The sequence below is a fragment of the Hippocampus bargibanti genome, linkage group LG16 (genome assembly GCF_051943395.1).
Source record: "Hippocampus bargibanti isolate YZ-2025 linkage group LG16, ASM5194339v1, whole genome shotgun sequence".
Taxonomy (NCBI): domain Eukaryota; kingdom Metazoa; phylum Chordata; class Actinopteri; order Syngnathiformes; family Syngnathidae; genus Hippocampus; species Hippocampus bargibanti.
This window is the reverse complement of record NC_142749.1, coordinates 8,019,741-8,038,903: the sequence shown is the minus strand read 5'-3', so window position 1 is coordinate 8,038,903 and position 19,163 is coordinate 8,019,741. Positions and strand designations below refer to the sequence as shown.

Here is a 19,163-nt window from a genome sequence, read left to right as displayed (position 1 = left end):
CTTCTGTATGTGTGTTATAATTTTTATTTCAGTTGAATGCTTTTTTGGGTGGCAGGCAGTGGGGGATTGTGCTTAGTCACCTGAAGCAGTTTAAATGTGATGTACAATTAACTTGCATTCATAATATGACGTAAATACATTTAAGAATTTGCTGGCAAAAAGATACAGGTGCCCACCTGGCACCACCAAGCGACAAATAGATAGTATGCATTGTCTTTTACAACAATATTGATATATATTGATATGATATAGCAGTGCACATACTGCATGGTTTGCATGTAAATAAATGGGAATGAGATCTGCCTTTTAAGTTTCATATAATCTCACGATGATTTCCTTTTTTGTAGCAGGGGTGTCAAATTCAGGTCCTGGAGGGGTGTTGTTCTGCAAGTTCCAAGTCTCCCTGTTGCAACACTCCTGATTCAAATGATCAGTAAATCAGGAAGCTTTGCAGAAGACTGACATTGAACCTGTTCATTTTAATCAGGTACGTTGCAACAGTGACACTTGAAAAACATCCAACACGGGCGCCCCTGAGGACCGAAGTTTGACACCTATGTCAGGCATGTCCAGCTCCGGGCCTGGAGTGTATCCCTCCTGCCTGTTTTGTAACTCTCCTGGCTGCAACACACCTGGTTCAGATGAACATCTCATCAGCAATCACTGAAGCAACCCTCATGATCATTTGAATCCAGAGAGAGCTGGAAAAAAAGGTAGGACAGCGGCCCGTGATGACCAACTTAAGACATCCCTGCAATACTGAAGTTTAATTGGATCTAACCCCATTTTAAAGGAATGCCTTAAAGGACAGCCGACACCAGTTTGTTGTTTCCTAACTGACATCAGAAAAACGTTGTATAGCATCTAAAATACCCAAAACACGCAGGCTGATATTTTTAGTCAAATGCAAAACACCAATAAAAATGAGTTAGTGTCCCAAAACTACTTCAAAATGACCTCGGAAATGGCGAGTTTCAGAAGCCCCCTTGTTCGTGACGTCACGCCAGGACGTCTTTGCGTTGCTCTAGAATCAAAACAATGGCTTCATATTCGGAGAAGATGCATTCTTTTTACTCATCCAGTTATAAATATGATTCAAATTGTTCTGAAGAGGAAAGCATACATGTTTGCAATCGATTAAATTTTGCAAATTTCCCCATTATTGCAAATTTCCCCATTGTGGGACGAATAAAGGTTTTCTGATTCTGATTCTGAAAGAAGTCCTCCCGTATCAATTCGAGCCGTCAGGACTCCAATGTAGCGTCCCAGAAAATGCACAAGATGGCGCCCAAGCTCTGTTGGAACTGGGCTTATTCGTCTGCTGGGAATTTGTGTCAACTAGTATCAAATAGTAGTCTTGGTGCAACACACAACGATTCACCAACGCGTTATTTATGTGTTTTCCTTCTAATTTTGCCATCAACACGAAGTTTTCACACCAAACAAAGTACGTAAAATGCATTGTGTGTTGCTTTCTCGGTCAGGAACGTTCCAGACGTGACGTCACGTCAGACATCGTCATCAACTCGAAAACAAGACTTCCTGAATATTCAGCGCGAGTCATATATGTAAAATATAGCTATATGCTGTGGAATCTTTGTAAAATACGCTCAGTAGAAGTCATTTGAAGTGATTTTACAAATTATGGACACAACTTGTCCGGAGGCATCGGTTGTCCTTTAAATTCATAAAATAAGCACCTTTAAGCAACAGACCAGATTAATTCAGACTCGATGACTCATTCTTTACCCTGTGAATCATCTGGATTGGCTTTAGGGAGCAGCAGGAAGGTAATCAGATGAACATCCGAAGTGAAACACAACACGTTGACTTCAGATTTTTCCGCCATAGCTTGGAACACATGTTTTACACAAATGTGGAGCTCTCATTAGAAGGGTGTGAAAAAAGGTGCGAGCACTTGGACCCAACAGGGCTAATTATCAGCTACTAATTGCTGATGTGATGTGTCACAGGTTCCTGCAGCAGCCGTCATACAATATCACACGTTCAAATGTGATGAGAGATAAAACTGAAGTAGCACTACGGTAAGAGGATGTTTGCCATCAGCTTGGCAGCTAAATCAGTTGTTATGGATGTGACTTCATAGCAGTTGTGTGATAACCTCTTGTTGCATTTATTCACCATGATGACTTAAGAGGGAAATGTAGTTTAAACAAATGTTATATGAAATGAATCACTCATTCATTTTTAAAATACATCTTTACTGTAATAAAATTTGAACAAGCCTCATCTAGACGATTTATGAGGTACACCCACATATTGCACACAAATGAGTAAGGAAAAAAGGCAAACTTTCCAAGTGTAATAAGCAAGACCCTGTCAGAAGTGCAGTGCATCACCCATACACAATCTGCACAAGATTTGCATTGTGCATCCATATTTACACAAAACAGCATATGGATAATTATTTCCCATATGCATTGATCGTACATGCACACACTGGTATACAATTATTGTCTACAATTGAGACTTGTAGACCTGAGGAATACCCCCATCATCTGCATTTTAATTAACCCTCTCATGCACTGTTCAACCTGATCACAAGATAAAATTTCCATGGTACTATCCGCTCTCTTGAAAGGGTTAATATTAAGATCACATAGAGTATGCGGAGTGGCAAGAACAGCACTGGTCACATAAGGTAAAAGGACACCAAACTATATCTGCCACCATTATTTTGCAACAAGTTAAATTATATATTTTGGTCAATCGGTTCTTCCTCATGTGAGATGCAATGTCGTACATGAAACAACATCTGTATCTGTGCTATGTCACAGAGCTTCAACATATGTTGACGTTTTACAGCCTATCAATCATTGGGTATTTTGTCATATGTCTCTCTGTTATCCTATTGACAAAGTAATGTGAAGTGCTGAGAGCCGACATCTGTGCCGCAATTTCATCTTTCACTATTATACTAAGAGGCACATTTGCACGCACAGACAGACATGAGGCACAGAGACACATCCCGTGGCTTTTGTTCACCTATGTTGTCACTCAAGGTGACAGTGGTGATTGTTCTGTAAACTGACACCGTCCACAAAGACTTGTGATCGCCTATGATGTCAGGTAGAATCTGCTGAAAGTAACTAAGCCAAAAGTGAGACTGGCCCCATTTATGTCAAAATGCCATTTCTTGTAGCAGTCCATTGTCTATTTTTATGTCAGCCTTTTTTTTACAAATAATGCCTAAAGAAGTCAGTAGAAGTGGGTTTAGACAACTTTCAGCCACCAAATTGTCAGGTGCAAGGGGCACTTATCAAATAAAATGCTCATGGTATTCCAGAATGCTCACCACGGCACAAAGCACTCAGCAAAATCCCCAAAAAGGCGGAAGGAGGCTTTGCCGTCAATGAATATAAAGCCCTATAAGAGTATGTGCTGACATAAATAACACGTAAACCCAGAGGCATATAGGCTTTAAATCCCAAGATCATCCAACTATTCCTTTTGTAAACCCTCTAAGTCGATTTCTATTTCTGCGTTAATTTGTACCTTCCTAAATAGGGGACAGATAAGTGAAGCAGATAAGTGATAATGAACAAGAGGAATAAGCATATGACCAATACAGCGCAGAATATGAGAGGTCATGTGGATACCCCTTCTCCATACTATCGGGAGCAACACTCCCTACTCCATAGCAGTAAAAAATTACTTTATTTTATATGCCTTATCCCCCTTCCCCCCTCCATCCCTACTCATGTATGAAGTGTTTAAGCGGAGCCTAGCTCAGCTGACTTGGGGAAAGAGGCGAAGTTTATGGATAGATATCCTTCCATTCCATCCATTTTCCGTACCGCTTATTCCTCATTAGGGTTGCGGGGGGTGCTGGAGCCAATCCCAGCTGTTTTCGGGCACGAGGCAGGGGACACCCTGAATTGGTTGCCAGCCAATCGCAGGGCACACACGGACAAACAACAGTCACTCTCACACTCACACCTAAGGATTATTTAGGAGTCTTCAATCTGCCTTCCATGCATGTTTTTAGAATGTGGGAGGAAAGCGGAGAACCCGGAGAAAACCCACGCGAGTCCAGGGAGAACATGCAAACTCCACACAGGGAGGCCGGACCGGGACGCAAACCGGCGACCTCTGCACTGTGAAGCCGGTGTGCTAACCACTTGACTACCAGGCCGCATCAGATATCCTTCATATATGTTTATTGAAAATTTCCAGAACAGTCTACAACAAAAGATGTTGAATAGAAGTGGGAGGATTGCGCAAAAGGCAGTGCCCAGTGCTCCAATATCTATCCACCACTGCATCCAAGTCTAGATAAATAAATCAATCAATAAATATTGGGTGTCAAAACTGGTGCCAAACAAATGGGCCCCTTATGGGATGGAGCTGAAAGTCACAACAATATGACTAAACATTCAAACTACTTTTCAACTGAATACCCTGTGCATTGTGAAACATATATGCTCAACAAAGATGATGAAGAGGATGACTGAAAACACTGAACAGAAAACTACAATGACACAGCAGTAACACGTCTGCCAAAGGTTTTTGGATTGGCAGTCAATAATACAGCGAAAAAATAATTTTCATGTGAGATATATTGTTTGAGTAGTGTTATTTGAGTAAATAGTGCTTTTTTGCTAAATGAGATATATGAGCTTGATTTTTTTCTTAAAATGAAAAAAATGGAATAGCATTGCACTTATTTATTCCATCAATGAATATAGCTATGCTCACATACATTAATCTGTCACGTGGCATCCAGATTGTTCAATGATCATACCTGTTTGTTGTACTTGGGTTGACTGGTCTTGTAGCTGTAATCAGAGTATTGGTCTGACCCAGTAGAGTTGTCATCTCCTCCAGTCCCTACAAAGGTATTGGTAGCCGGAAGGTCCTGGACTGCCTGATGTTTTTGTGAACCTGAGGGAGACTGGGCCTGCAGCTGAATGGAGGGCAATGGGGAGTTAGAGCGGTAGTGCCGACCTATATCGGGGCTTTCTGGTGAGTAAGTAAGAGGGAGATGTATCCTTGGGCTATCATTGACTGCATCAAGGTTGAACTTCAGGCTTTTTTGGAGGCTGACCTCCTCATCTTCCCCAAGTGGTTTTGGAGATTTTTGAGGTTTTCCTTTCCTGACTCGTTTGCATTTGGCATTTTTTGGTGCCTGTTTGGGTGCATATAAGTCCTTTGTTTCCTTTTTGCCAGGTTGATATCCACTCTTTGTTTCTCTTTGGATACGGTGTCGAATGAAAACCACCACCAAAATAAGCATAACAACGCCAGCGACTCCAGCCAGACTTCCGAATAAAATGTTGCTCCGTTGTGCTGCAAAGCCATGATCAGGATCACCAGCGATATCCCTTTCTAGAGGTGTGTAAATACTGTGTCCAACTAGAGCTTCCACAAAGCTCGCATTTGAAATTGTTTCATTGACATAGATATGAACCAAGGCGGTGGCGTGACGTGTTGGCTTTCCTCTATCACTCACTTTGACCACCAAGCGATGGAGTCCACCGTATTTTCTGGCCATCTCCTTTGCTAGAGTAATCTCTCCGCTGGATTGTGAAATGCGAAACAATTGGTAAGGGTTTCCCCCTGCAATGCTGAAGTCCAGCTCTGCATTGGGCCCACTGTCCAGATCTTCAGCTTCCACAATCTCCACGTGGCTATCGGGGGAAGCAAGGGGTGATATAAGCCTGAAGGAAGAATTGGAGGGCTTTGTAACAACAGGATCATTGTCATTTTCATCCAGTACATTAATGGTAACACCCACATAAGAAGACCTCGGGGGTTGCCCTCCATCTACTGCTTTTAGACGGAAAGTGTAGCTCTTCTCTTTCTCTCTATCAAACGATATGCTTGATAGAATGGTACCAGTCCCATTTTGAACAACAAATTTCCCTCCGTCAGACTCCACAGAGAGGTGGACATGAGCGTTTTCCCCTTTATCCACATCCATGACTGTCACCATGCCAACTGGGCTGAGGGGAGGCATGTTTTCTAAAACTGAAAAGCTGTAGCCACTAAGCATAAATTTGGGGTCATTGTCATTGCGGTCAAGGACTTTAATCACAACATTTGCTGTTCCTTTATGTACAGGTGACCCTTTGTCAGCTGCACTGACTCGAAACTCGTAGCGTTCTTTGTGCTCACGATCAAGCGGGTTACGGGCTCTGACTTCTCCTGTATTTGGATCAATCTCAAAGAGACCCTTGATGGATGTGTCTGCCACAATGCTGTAAAGAAGTTCTGCATTAGTGCCACTGTCTGCATCTGAAGCGATAACATCCAAAACCTTCTCCCCAGGTTGGTTTTCTTCAGCAAACTGGACCTCAAACAAGGTTGGGGAGAATACTGGAGAGTTATCATTGACATCAGTTACCTGTACTTTCAATGAGTTTGTCCCAGAGAGCGCTGGATTTCCAGAATCGACAGCCACTATCTCCACTCGATAATCCTTTACTCTTTCATAGTCCAGGGGAGTAGTTGTTTGGAGGAAATATTTCCTCTTGTTGTCACTGGATGAGTCACTGATAGGGCGAAGTTGGAAGGGCACATCTCCTGCAACCACACAAGTGACCACAGCGTTCTCTGCCACATCTTGGTCGGATACTTGCACCAGAGCAACAGCTGTTCCCACCGGCATGTCTTCTGAAATGTTAGCTACTCCTTCACTGTGTGTCACAAGACCAATTCCACGTATCTCGACAGCTGGTGGATTGTCATTTTGGTCAGTCACCCCAATGGTGACAAAGGTCTTTGAGCTCTTGGGTTGTGGACCCTTATCCCTTGCCACTACATAGAAAGAAAAGCTGTCAATCTCTTCTCTGTCCAATGGCCCTTTGACATAGATGATACCAGTGGACCGATCAATTCGTAAAAGTTTTGGCACAGGGTCTCCGGCTTGATGAAGGGTGTATTCAATTTCTCCATTAGGGCCCATGTCAGAGTCATTTGCTTTGACCTACAACAGTAATAACACACAAAAATGACACTTAGTTGATTGTCTTTTATGTGCAGCCATGTGTCAAAAATAAATGAGTAAAATAATTGTTTGATTTGGCAACAAAAGTGTGTAACCAAAATCTGAGAATATATAGTTTTAGCGCAATTCGTGGCAATCATTAGTTTTACTTGAACACAGGCAGATAAATGGACCAAAGGAAAATAGTTTGATGGAATAAAAGATTTAGTATTACCTGCAGCACAGAATGTCCCACTGGACTATTCTCCAACACTTCTGCCTCATATGTCAGTTTTTCAAACTTGGGTGAATTGTCATTGACATCAGTGACGACCACCCGCAGCAAAGCACTGCTGTAGCGTTGTGGGTTCCCTCCATCCACTGTCTTGATGGTAAGGTCATAGGAATCTTTTAACTCACGATCCAAGTTGCCCAGAACAATAAGCTGTGGGAGCTTGCCACCCCTGTCATCCGCCACTTGCAAACCAAACAGTGTTGCAGCATCTTGTCCGGCTGTCAGGGCATAATCACTCACCCCATTCCGATCGGAGTCTCTATCGGTTGCTAAAGGTATGGAGAACAGTGCCCCCATAATTGTGTTCTCAGGGACTGATATGGTCAGCACAGAAGAAGGGAACTGTGGGGTGTTGTCATTAATATCCTGCACCTCGATGCGTCCTTCAATGAGTCTTGGGCTCTGATTCTGGATGAGATCTGTCACAGATACTTCAAATTCCAGGTAGCACGGCTTACCCCGAACAAGAACCCGGCAGTCTCTTAGTGTCTCTCTGTCGATGGGGATCTCAGTGGTGAAAATATCTCCGGTCTTTCCATCAACACGCAGATAAGGAGCACCAACCTCCAGCTTGTAAAGATGGCCTGAGTCTGGTAGCCCCTGGTCTGCAGCCAGACTGCCAATAAGTGTGTTGGGAGGTTGCTCCTCCTGGACCCGGTACAGAATGCTGCCATCAGCAGAGCTGCAGAGCACCACCAGGAGCCAAAACAGCATCACAAGTAAATTTTGTTCCATGGGGTCATGAGAAGATTTACCTGTAAAACAACCAAGATACAGTTAGTCACTGTTTTCTTTCACTTATCACTATATCAGTTGTTCAATCGTGCGGTCATTCAACAGTCAACTGTCAGTCCGCTTGGTGTGCAGGATCTCCTCAGTTTGTACCTCAAGTGTTAGATTTTATAAGATCCCAACAACTACAAAATTTAATGTTGACGACCACTTTTAGATTGTATGAGCCATTGGCAACAAATGGAAAAATGGTGAAGATCTCTGTATTGAAAAGAAATGTTAGCACTTTATAAAATAATTTGTCCTGAGTACGTGGGAATAGGTGATATATTTTAATACTGCATGAAACAGCTTTTAAAAATTGGCTCAGTATACCGGAAAAAAAACCAATGAACTGAAATGGCATTATAAGCGCATAAACAATGTATTCTGGTGTTTGCGATGTATTTCCAACGGTGGAAAATATATATCCTCCCCAGCTGTCTTTCATTTAGCCTTTAGCTCCTTCAGGCAATATGATGCAGAGATGTGTTGTTTTTCAACTATCCTTTATGGGCGGTATTCAAAGATTGACAATTAGTCAAAAATGTATTTTCGATTTTTACATGTTACATGTCACATTCAGATTCCTTCATGATTACATCTCAAAGTACTTTGCGTGATTTGGTATTTGGTGCCATGAAAATGAACCGGCAATTCTGCCCATTGGACCGACGCAGTGCTGGGTTCAAAAGGTTGGGAGGTTACCTTCCACATCTATTTGCCTGAAGAATAAATGTTCACCTATTTTCTCCGCTGGAAACATTTCATATTATTTTTTTGTTTGATTGTTTTGGAATTATGATCAAGTTATTCAGACTATTTTCAAAATGATTCAAGCTATGACGCTAATAAGTTTACAGAAAGGAATGCTCAATATAAAGTATGCCTATAAACTTGTGCTAAATTGCCATTGTATGTATGAGTATGACAGTGCATCTTTCATTTTGTGACACGTGACAATATGAACTCACTGAAGGTTTGAGAGCTTCCTCTCAAACAGATGACACACTATCATAATGGTGTTTCGTTCTACTTGCCCTGTCTTACAATTCAAATGTCTTTCCATGCTCCGCTGCACTGATAAACTGGAATAATTTAGTTTGAATTCTAACCTTTCAACAAGTGTAATTACAGCACATTATTTGCAGGTCTTTGATGTGTGTTTTGTGTGTTTTTTTTCCTCCAGCCTTCTTTATTTTCCACAGAGTGCAATACTTTATTGTGTGACCGAGTTGTGTGCGTAATTTAAAGAAGAGGACACTTTGGGGTTAAGTATCAAGGTCCAGTGACCTGAAAAACCTGGTGGATACATTTACCACATTTGCATGTACAAGTGGGGTGTTTAAACACTAGATCGAGCGACACTTGATTTTGCCACATGACAATCTAAAATCACTTTAGTTGGGTGATATGTGTAAATGATGAATTAATGTTAATGCTTTAAATGATCAGCAATCGCAGGGCATATTTTTTGGCATTATATGCAAACTGTAGGTTGACATATGTCACGAACTAATAATTTTGAGTGCAGTATCATTATAGCTCTAACACATATCTATAGGATTTTGTCTTGCTCTCGTTTTCTCCATGGTGTGACATCACCATCCCCATTTTCATTCCATTTACTTACAGACCTAATAGGCGTGCCTTGATTGTGACATGATTGTTATGGTTGATGACACTCATGACTTAATATCTTCCAGTTGGCCTCTTGCCTGTCTTCCAGCTGGCACCATGACTTGCAGTTACAGCAAATTGAGCCTCTTTTTTCCCTTTGTTTACATTTGAATTCAACATCATGCTCTTTGTGTCGTATGTTTAATCCATGTTAGGTTTCATCTCACGGCTCTTTTAATTGAAAGAATGGCAGCGCTATGTTTCCCAAATTTTACAATTGCGGTATATGTGGGTGTTTCATTTGGTTGGTGTAAACTTTATGCTTCACGTAAATTATGAAACATAACGCACAATACCAATATTAAAACAGCAACAACTGCAAGAACTGCAATTTCCTGTAACTCAGCACTTTATTTCCCCTAAAAATGTGATTATCATCTGTCGACCTAGATTATGTGGTCACCTGAACAGCGACAAGCTGATTAAACCGATTTCTGACAGATAACTCGGCAGATAATTCATTCATATTATTCATATAGATTCACAGAATTGGACAAGGCTGCGGGCGACCACATGTTTTATGTGCTGTATGTTTTATCAATTACATTTATTGATGATTGACTTCAGTGAAACATCTGATAAATATTTAATATCTGAATTCAAGCAGAGGAAAGGCAACCAAACATGTACTCCAAAGTTGAAGATGCAAAGCCAGCGAACATTTCCAAAATTGTGTGCATATTATCTTTTGCACAGGGCACACAGTTTGTATTTGATCTCTTTTGATTATTGTACTAAAATATCACATCATACACTTTCTGCTGCCTTGCTTCATTACTTTCAAATATTATTACAACTTCTGCATTTTCCTCCAGAAAACAAAATGGTAGTTTTGAGTGTAGGACTGCCATGCACTACAAGATTCATTTGAGATTTGGACATTTCCTGATCATTGTTTTGCTTGCAATATAAATTTCAGTGTCACTGCTCTAATTGTACAAGGCGCTGAATAGCAACCGGCCAAGATTAGCAGTGACCCCAATAATTCAGTAACAGGAATATATGCCTTATTCAAACAAATAAGCAACTGAAAATGTTGATATGAAGGCATTTGAATATGGATACCTGTGCGCCAATTAGCACACTCTAGCAAGACTGTTTTTCTTTTCCAAGCAAGAAAGACAACATTCAGAGAAATGTATCTCTATCAAATCAATATTCATCATCCTGTATGATCTTAAGCTGTGATCATGCAATGGCCCAGACGATTCCTCCATAGAAAACAAAAAAAAATGTCTGCATATCGGTGGGCCTTTACAGCCTATCTATAACCTAATCGGTGTGCGGTTTGTTATGTCTTCTCCAAATATGTTTTTGCAGAAAATAGTGCAGTCCAAGCTAAAAAAAATTATGAATATATCGGCACTCTGTTTTAAGACCCTAAAGAGGCAAAAGGCAGGCTTGCCGGGCAGAAAGAACAGTAGATGGCTAAAAGCCAGCTTATTAAGACTATTAGGGTGGGAAGCCTGAAGAAAAAATGTGGCAAGAAAGCCGCATGAGTCATGCAGAGCACAACCCTCACTCCACTAACCCACAAGTCCCAAGAGAGGGTCACCCAAATACACGCTGTTGCTGATCAATGACCTCAATAGATAAGGATCACTCAAAGTGGAAGGAAAACATTATCTCACTTCCTGCTTAGCTTTCACTTCAGAGTTAGTCGCCACTGATGAAATGCCAAAGATTCGGCTCACGGATTCCGCCCTTACGTATTATGCAAGGAAGTATGGCTAACATAGGGGACACTCCAAAAAATGTGGACTTTCAAAACGTACATTCCAGCCACTCCATTCCATTGAAATGCATATAATGTATCGCATTAAGCAAATCAGTGATCATATACAATACGTTTGGTATATAACGGAAAGGTAAACAGTAATGTTATTTCTTTTTAATTATTATTTACCTTTATATTCACTGATTGGAAGCTAGTTAAGTCCACTGGGAGGTTTTTTATTTATTTTATTTTATTTTTTGGGGGGGGAGTTCCCATTATATTTCCTTGCGGAAAATGTCAAATGTTTTTTTTTTTTTTTTTTTTTTTTTTTGCTTGGAAGGTTCTTTTCTTTCCGGTTCACTATTTTGCTCCACACATTACTTCCATGTCATTTTGAATGACAGTGAACTCCTCCAGTTCCTTTTAGCATCTGACCGCAAGCCTCCATTTAGGCAGTGCTCCCTAAGGCTTCAGTGCCTCCAGTGCCATGACTAACAGCTAAGCTTTTTGCAGCAAAACATCAGTTTAACTGCAAGGTAATTGATTCTCACCTGGAGCCGTCACATTGTGCTCACCCCAAGGTTAAGGAGCAAATTTCAACTTCTACAACTCTATTATCAACTTTTAGCTATATATCAGACTGTGCAGCTTGTGTCCCAAGAGAGCGACATTTTCAAGCCTTATTGTACAGACAGTGCTGACCTGAGTGGTAACAAGCTCTTTTGTAAATGATGTCTCGAGCTAAAATTGTAAACTGTACAAACCCTGCATGAATTGGGTATCTGTCCAACTGTGATCTTGAAGGAACAGCCTTTTTTTCCACTTTTTTGAGCATTTCATCATTATATGACAGCTATCAAATACCACATCAAATATTTTGCACCACATAAAACTTCACAATGGGCAAATGACAGAAAAGCAAAGTTGACAAATAAACTTTGTTTTGCTTGTCTGAGCGGCAAAAAGCCTTGACGACCATTTAACACGTCTCTTTGAAAAAAAATGCATTTGCATCACAGTTTAGATATCAGATCACAGATCAGATTTTTCTTTTCATTTTGCATCAGTCCAAATGCCCAGTAGTGAATTGCATCCGCCATAATTCAAATCTGGACAAAATGTAAGGTTGCATTTGACAACAAAAGACGTGTGTGTGGATTGGGCAACAATTGAATTTAGATTTCCAGCACAACTGCATTGATCACTATGTACCACCAGTTAGCAGACACATATATAACATTTCAAAATTAAATATATATATATATATATATATATATATATATATATATATATATATATATATATATATATATATATATATATATATATATATATATATATATATATATATATATATATATATATATATATATATATATAGCGGCTGGATAGCTCAGTTGATTAAGGCATCGGTTTGGCATATGGGAGACGAGGGTTCGAATCCCACTTGTGGCAGAGAAAATGAGCACAAATGAGCACAATGACATCATCCAGTGTGGGTCCTTGGGCAAGACCCTTCACGCTAATGCCTACCTCATACAATGATGAGAGACAATAAATGGAATGACATGCCGGCTCAGACGTCGCCCGGCCAAACAAGGTCTGCGTCAGGTGCTGGGGAACCAGAGCACCCTGATGAAAAATGGGCTACTAGAACAAAGCGGAGATGGACGAGATGCGATAACATGGCTCTGTTGGAATGCTACTACTCAAGCAACCCTAGTCAGAGGGGTTACATGCGGAGAATGGGGGCTGAATGGTTGCTTCGAAACCCACAGTCACGGTTGACCACGAAACAACTAGTAGCTCAGTGTTCCAATATCAATATCCACAAACGGCAATTGCTATCACAACTTGAGATTGATGAGGTACAACACAAATTCCGAGGTGAAGGGCCACAGGCTGCCACATCACAGGAAGAGGTTCAACCAGAGATTGGGAGGCAAGCCCCAATCAATAATGAGATTGGGAAGCCAGCCCCGATAAATGAAATGCTGAGCGGGGCAGCAAATGACCTGAGAGATAAGATCATGGCAAGAATGAAAACTGGGCAACAAAGGCACCAATTACAAGGGCTATGTGAAGTACCACCTGAAAGTCTCATGGAAACTGTGAATGCAGCACTGAGAACGATCCCGACCGGAACGATCACGGAAACCAATGAGCTGATATACACCTCAGCATCAGTGATCCTAGACATGGTCTCCCAGACGGAGACCCAGAGAGGTGTGAATAAAAGGCCAATACCCAAGAAGTACATGCAGATAACCATACCTGAAGCACTCGAAACTGCCAAACAAAGGCTCCAGGCCTTGGCCAGTCTCCTAAAGAGGTACACGAAAGAGAATGAGGCCAGAAGAATAAACAGGCTGTTCGCAACACAACCTGCAAAAGTGTACGCTCAGTGGCAGGGTTCTAACAGCAGAGCAGACCCTCCAAGGCTGGAAACTGAAAGATACTGGAAAGGCATATGGGAGAAGGAGGTCGCACATAACAGCAGTGCACAATGGCTGGTGACTCTGAAAGAGCAACCTCCCTGAACAGAACCCAGTTACCATCACAGCGGCAGATATACAAGGAAGAGTCTCAGGTATGAAAAACTGGACGGCACCAGGCCCGGATATGGTCCACACCTACTGGCTAAAGAAACTCACAGCTCTCCACGAGCGCCTAGCAGCACAAATGAACCAGCTGCTGATGGATGGGACTCACCCAGGATGCCTAACCGAAGGGCGAACAATCCTGATCATGAATGATTCCTCAAAGGGTGCAGTTCCTTCCAACTATCGGCCAATAACCTGTCTCTCCACAACATGGAAGCTCATGTCAGGCTAAGATAAGTGGACACATGGATCAATACATGAGCAAAGCACAGAAAGGCATTAGTAGAGATACTAGAGGTGCCAAACATCAGCTGCTGGTTGACAGAACAGTCGCTGAAGACTGCAGGTCCCGACATACCAACCTGTGCACAGCCTGGATTGATTACAAGAAAGCATATGACTCGATGCCACACACATGGATCAATGAATGCTTGGAGTTGTATAAGGTCAACAGGACCCTGAGAGCCTTCGTTGCAAACTTGATGAGGATGTGGAAAACCACACTTGAAGCCAATGGCAAGCCACTAACGCAAGTGTCCATCAAATGTGGCATATACCAAGGTGATGCACTCTCCCCACTGCTGTTCTGCATAGGACTGAACCCCCTCAGCCAGATAATCGCCAAGACAGGCTATGGATACCGCCTCAGAAATGGAGGAACGATCAGTCACCTGCTCTACATGGATGACATCAAGCTGTATGCTAAGAGCGAAAGGGACATAGACTCCCTGATCCACACAACCAGGATCTACAGCAGTGATATCGGAATGTCATTCGGGCTGGAGAAATGTAGTTGGATGGTGACTAAGAGGGGCAAAGTAGTCCACACTGAAGGGGTCTCACTCACTGAAGGAACAATAGCAGACATTGAAAACAGCTACAAGTACCTCGGTATACCACAGGCCAATGGCAACCTCGAATTAGCAACAAGGAAAGCGGCTACGACCAAATACCTCCAGCGGGTGAGGCAAGTCCTCAGAAGCCAGCTCAATGGCAAGAACAAGACCCGGGCAATAAACAGCTATGCCCTGCCAGTGATCAGATACCCTGCAGGAATAATAAGGTGGCCAAAGGAAGAGATTCAGACTACGGATGTTAAGACCCGAAAACTCCTCACCATGCACGGAGGGTTCCATCCCAAGTCCAGCACCCTGAGACTGTACACAAGCCGTAAGGAAGGAGGCCGGGGACTAGTGAGTGTGAGAGCCACTGTCCAGGATGAAACATCCAAGCTCCATGAATACATCAAAGAGAAGGCTCCAACGGATGATGTACTCAGAGAATGTCTCAGTCAATGGGGAACAGAGAATGAGGTGCTGGAAGAGGGACAATCATGGGAGGAAAAGCCCCTACACGGGATGTACCACCGAACCATAGCAGAAGTGGCTGATCTCAAGAAGTCCTATCAGTGGCTAGAGAGGGCTGGCCTAAAGGACAGCACAGAGGCACTCATCCTGGCTGCCCAAGAGCAGGCCCTGAACACCAGAGCCATAGAGGCAGGGATATACCACACCAGACAAGACCCAAGGTGTAGGTTGTGCAAAGAGGCACCTGAGACAATCCAACACGTAACTGCAGGGTGTAAGATGCTGGCAGGGAAAGCCTACATGGAGCGCCATAACCAGGTGGCTGGCATAGTCTACCGAAACATCTGTGCGGAGTATGGACTGGAAACCCCAAGGTCAAAATGGGAAACACCCCCCAAGGTGGTGGAGAATGACCGAGCAAAAATCCTGTGGGACTTCCAGATACAGACTGACAAGATGGTAATGGCCAACCAACCAGATATCGTGGTCATAGATAAAGGGGAAAGGAAAGCCGTTGTCGTGGATGTAGCGGTCCCGAGTGATGGGAACATCAGAAAGAAGGAACATGAGAAAATCGAGAAATACCAAGGGCTCAGAGAGGAGCTGGAGAGAGCCTGGAAGGTAAAGGTGACAGTCGTGCCTGTGGTGGTCGGAGCACTTGGGGCAGTGACCCCCAAACTCGACGAGTGGTTGCAACAGATCCCGGGAACAACATCGGATATCTCGGTCCAGAAAAGCGCAGTGCTGGGAACAGCACGGATACTGCGCAGAACCCTCAAGCTTCCTGGCCTCTGGTAGAGGACCCGAGCTGAAATGGGGACAGACACCACCCATGGTGGGTGAGACGAGGATTTATATATATATATATATATATATATATATATATATATATATATATATATATATATATATATATATATATATATATATATATATATATATATATATATATATATATATACACAGTAAAGTCTCGTTATATCGATATTCAAGGGAGTCCGAAAAAATATCGATATAACCGGGACTATCGATATATCCGACCCTGTTTGCATGTAATTTTCTCCGTGCGTGCAAAGAAATAGTATCGATATAACCGGGACTATCGATATATCCGATATCGATATAACGAGACTTTACTGTATATATATATATATATATGTATCAGTCAATTCCATAGCTACATTCCTCTTGCAATTTCGAAAAGTGCATTCTATAACCTAACCAAAATTAACCATGCATATTTGAGACAGTAATGAAGGTATTAAAAATAATTTCTAAGACAATTATGCTGCAGCCACCATGCACCTGTCCTGGTTACCATAGAGACAGATGATCTATGACTGTAGACTGAGTCAACGCAGTGACTGACTGGCTGACATTTGCTGTGCTACAGGTACAGACAAAATGACTCAAGCAGAAAATCATCCAAGGCATGTTGGTAAATTAACAATCAGGAAAGCGGTAGACAAGCATAGGAAAATGTCATTAGAGGAATAAATTAATAATTTTGGACTTTCATGTTGCTTGAAAGCAGCTGTGCGAGAGGGGACAGGGCAGTATCATCGGTTCTCTGTAAACTGGAAGTGAGTACCCCCACGCCGGACCCCTGAGGTTGGAGTACAGAATGATAATGGCAAATTTTCAGATTTTTTTTTTCAAATAATGTAATTTTGTATATTGGGTGCCTTGAGCCTTTAAAAATCTATTGCCCTTTTCCATACTTACTTTATAATGACTGATATCATATTGAGTGACCTAAAATGGGTGAGCTTTGCAAAGAATTGATAGATTTTTTTTTTTGGGGGGGGGGCGGGGTGGTCGTTGGTGGTGTGTTTGGACAAAGTCTTCATGGAGGCGACTCCAGGGAGAATCATTTCTAAACCATGTTAAGTGTGGTCAGGAACACTACCAATGAAAACAGCTAAATGTCTCCCCTTCTTTTTCGTTTGAGTACAAAAACAAAGTTTAATTAATTATTATAATGGAAAGTAGCTGTAATGGCACATAAATCAGAATCAGAAAACCTTTATTCGTCCCACAATAGGGAAATTTGCAGTCCACGGCAGCAATTGAAAAGGGATGGGGTTGGGGTGGGGGTGAAAGGATAGAAAACAAGATATTCTAAGCATAACAAAATAAGAATGTCAACTGTATACTGTGCAAATGTAAATGTGCTGTTCCATAAAAAAACTGTACATAGTGCAAGAATAAGAAATGCATTTTGATATATTGCATCAACCCATATTTACAAGTGTCGAGTTTTTTTTTTTTTTTTTTTTTTTTTTTTCACTTGTGATCATAAAAATCATAACATTAAGCTGAAAGACTTTTTCCCCCCTTTATCAAAGCTTGGCCTAATCTCATCTCTCAACATCCCCACTGCCTTGAGCTCTTCACAGATGAGATGAGATCACCACATTGAGAGGGCTCGTGTTACAAGCAGTTTGTGGGATATGAGCTAGAACGCTTTACAACCCTGTTGTGTTTGTGGACTGTTTTGACGGCCTTGTAGAGTGTACACCATGTGTCTAGCAGACTATTAAAATGAGCCTAGTGTTCGGTGTAGTGGGGAGAAACAACACCCAAGACTCTCACTTGGAGCGCGAGGGGGGTATGTTTTCCGTGTGGACGCGCACCTTTAATTCCTATCCGAATTGAAGCACAGCCATTTACAGACTGATCATTTGTTATTTTGCGCCCCGATGTTACACACGAGGAAACACACCGAACTAATTCACGCAATTAGTGCGAGATTTGTAGCTAAAAAGAAAGGACGGCAGGGAAATGTTCCGAATTGATCGCATTTTCTGCTTCACGGAAGCTACTATAGAATGCAATTACTGCATAGCGTTCTGTGCAATTGATTTGTAGTCTTGAACCTGAAGTGCAACGGTATGCGCGCATGCAATCCTGCAGTACCTTGTTCTTTCCCCCTTTTTTCACCTATCAATCACTTCAGTCTAACATCTAGACAAGATATACATATGTGCGCCACGGTGGGCAACTTGTTGTTAGTGGACCGTCGAAAAATATGTTCCCAATGAGCTACAACACATGAAAACAAGCGATGCAATTAAAACGAGTTATTTAGAAAACAGTAATATAGTTAGTAATGCACATACCTGAACGAGAGACTTGGATGAGCATTTTGTCACAATCCGTCCAAAAAGCGGTACATCCACCAACCCAGAATACCTCCACAAAATAACTTCAGATGTCACTCAGCCGGGTTATAACTTTCCCGCATTAAAATTCAGAAGACTGCAACCTCGTCTGGTCTCCCGACAGTGGTCAAAGGAGACTGGTATGTTCTCACCCTTCGCGGAAATATTCAAAATTTGCGGTTTGCTTTAAATTATCTGACGATTAAAGTGGAAAATGAGAGCCCTCAATCCGTTGGGGATTGCGTTCATATAAACCATCTTCAGTCCTCAGCCGAAATGCACTGGCTGCCTTATTCCTTTCGGTCCAACTTTGTCCACCACAAAGTAGAAACGTGCGCACTCTGAAAACGTACTAAGACGTTAAATGACATCGAGATCATGTACGGGTCGCTTGAAAACCCGAAATAATAAATACATAAATAAATAACAAATAGAATAAAAGAGCTCATCTGAAGCTGTTCCACGGCTCAAGTGGTGGTGAGATGCTATGGCTGACTTGCTCCCTTCGCTGCCTCTCTCCTCTCATCAGAAGGTGGGAGGAGGTGGGGCTCCCATCAGCTGCATAACGCAGCAACTTCACACTCAACATCACGTTATGCCCGGGCTGCCGACCGCGAAATTGTTAGATTCCTCCACTTTAACGAGATCTCATCTAACTGGGTCAACTCAAATGGTCA

The 19,163-nt window shown here is 42.1% G+C and overlaps 1 protein-coding gene and 1 long non-coding RNA gene across 5 annotated transcripts in view; one reads left to right on the top strand and one right to left on the bottom strand.

Moving 5' to 3' along the window:
* pcdh1a (protocadherin 1a) overlaps positions 1-19,083 on the bottom strand; it is a 91,411-nt gene extending 72,328 nt beyond the window's left edge. For 2 of the 4 annotated variants that reach the window (XR_016117886.1, XR_016117885.1), the window contains exons 1-3: positions 18,445-19,083; positions 7,185-7,999; positions 4,766-6,949 (exon numbers count right to left, since the gene is read on the bottom strand). Coding sequence is in view for 2 of the 4 variants with exons in the window: in XM_089017282.1 (XP_088873408.1) it covers positions 654-701; positions 4,766-6,949; positions 7,185-7,999; positions 18,445-18,469 (3,072 nt within the window). In the remaining 2 variants the exon portion in view is untranslated. Of the gene's footprint in view, positions 1-163; positions 702-4,765; positions 6,950-7,184; positions 8,000-18,444 lie in introns of those variants that run through there. The other 2 variants (XM_089017282.1, XM_089017281.1) reach the window with 2 other exon arrangements.
* Positions 17,787-19,163, top strand: part of LOC148886292 (uncharacterized) — a 44,023-nt gene continuing 42,646 nt past the window's right edge. Inside the window, exon 1 of the long non-coding RNA XR_016117887.1 lies at positions 17,787-17,933. This is a non-coding gene — a long non-coding RNA (uncharacterized LOC148886292). The remainder of the gene's footprint in view (positions 17,934-19,163) is intronic.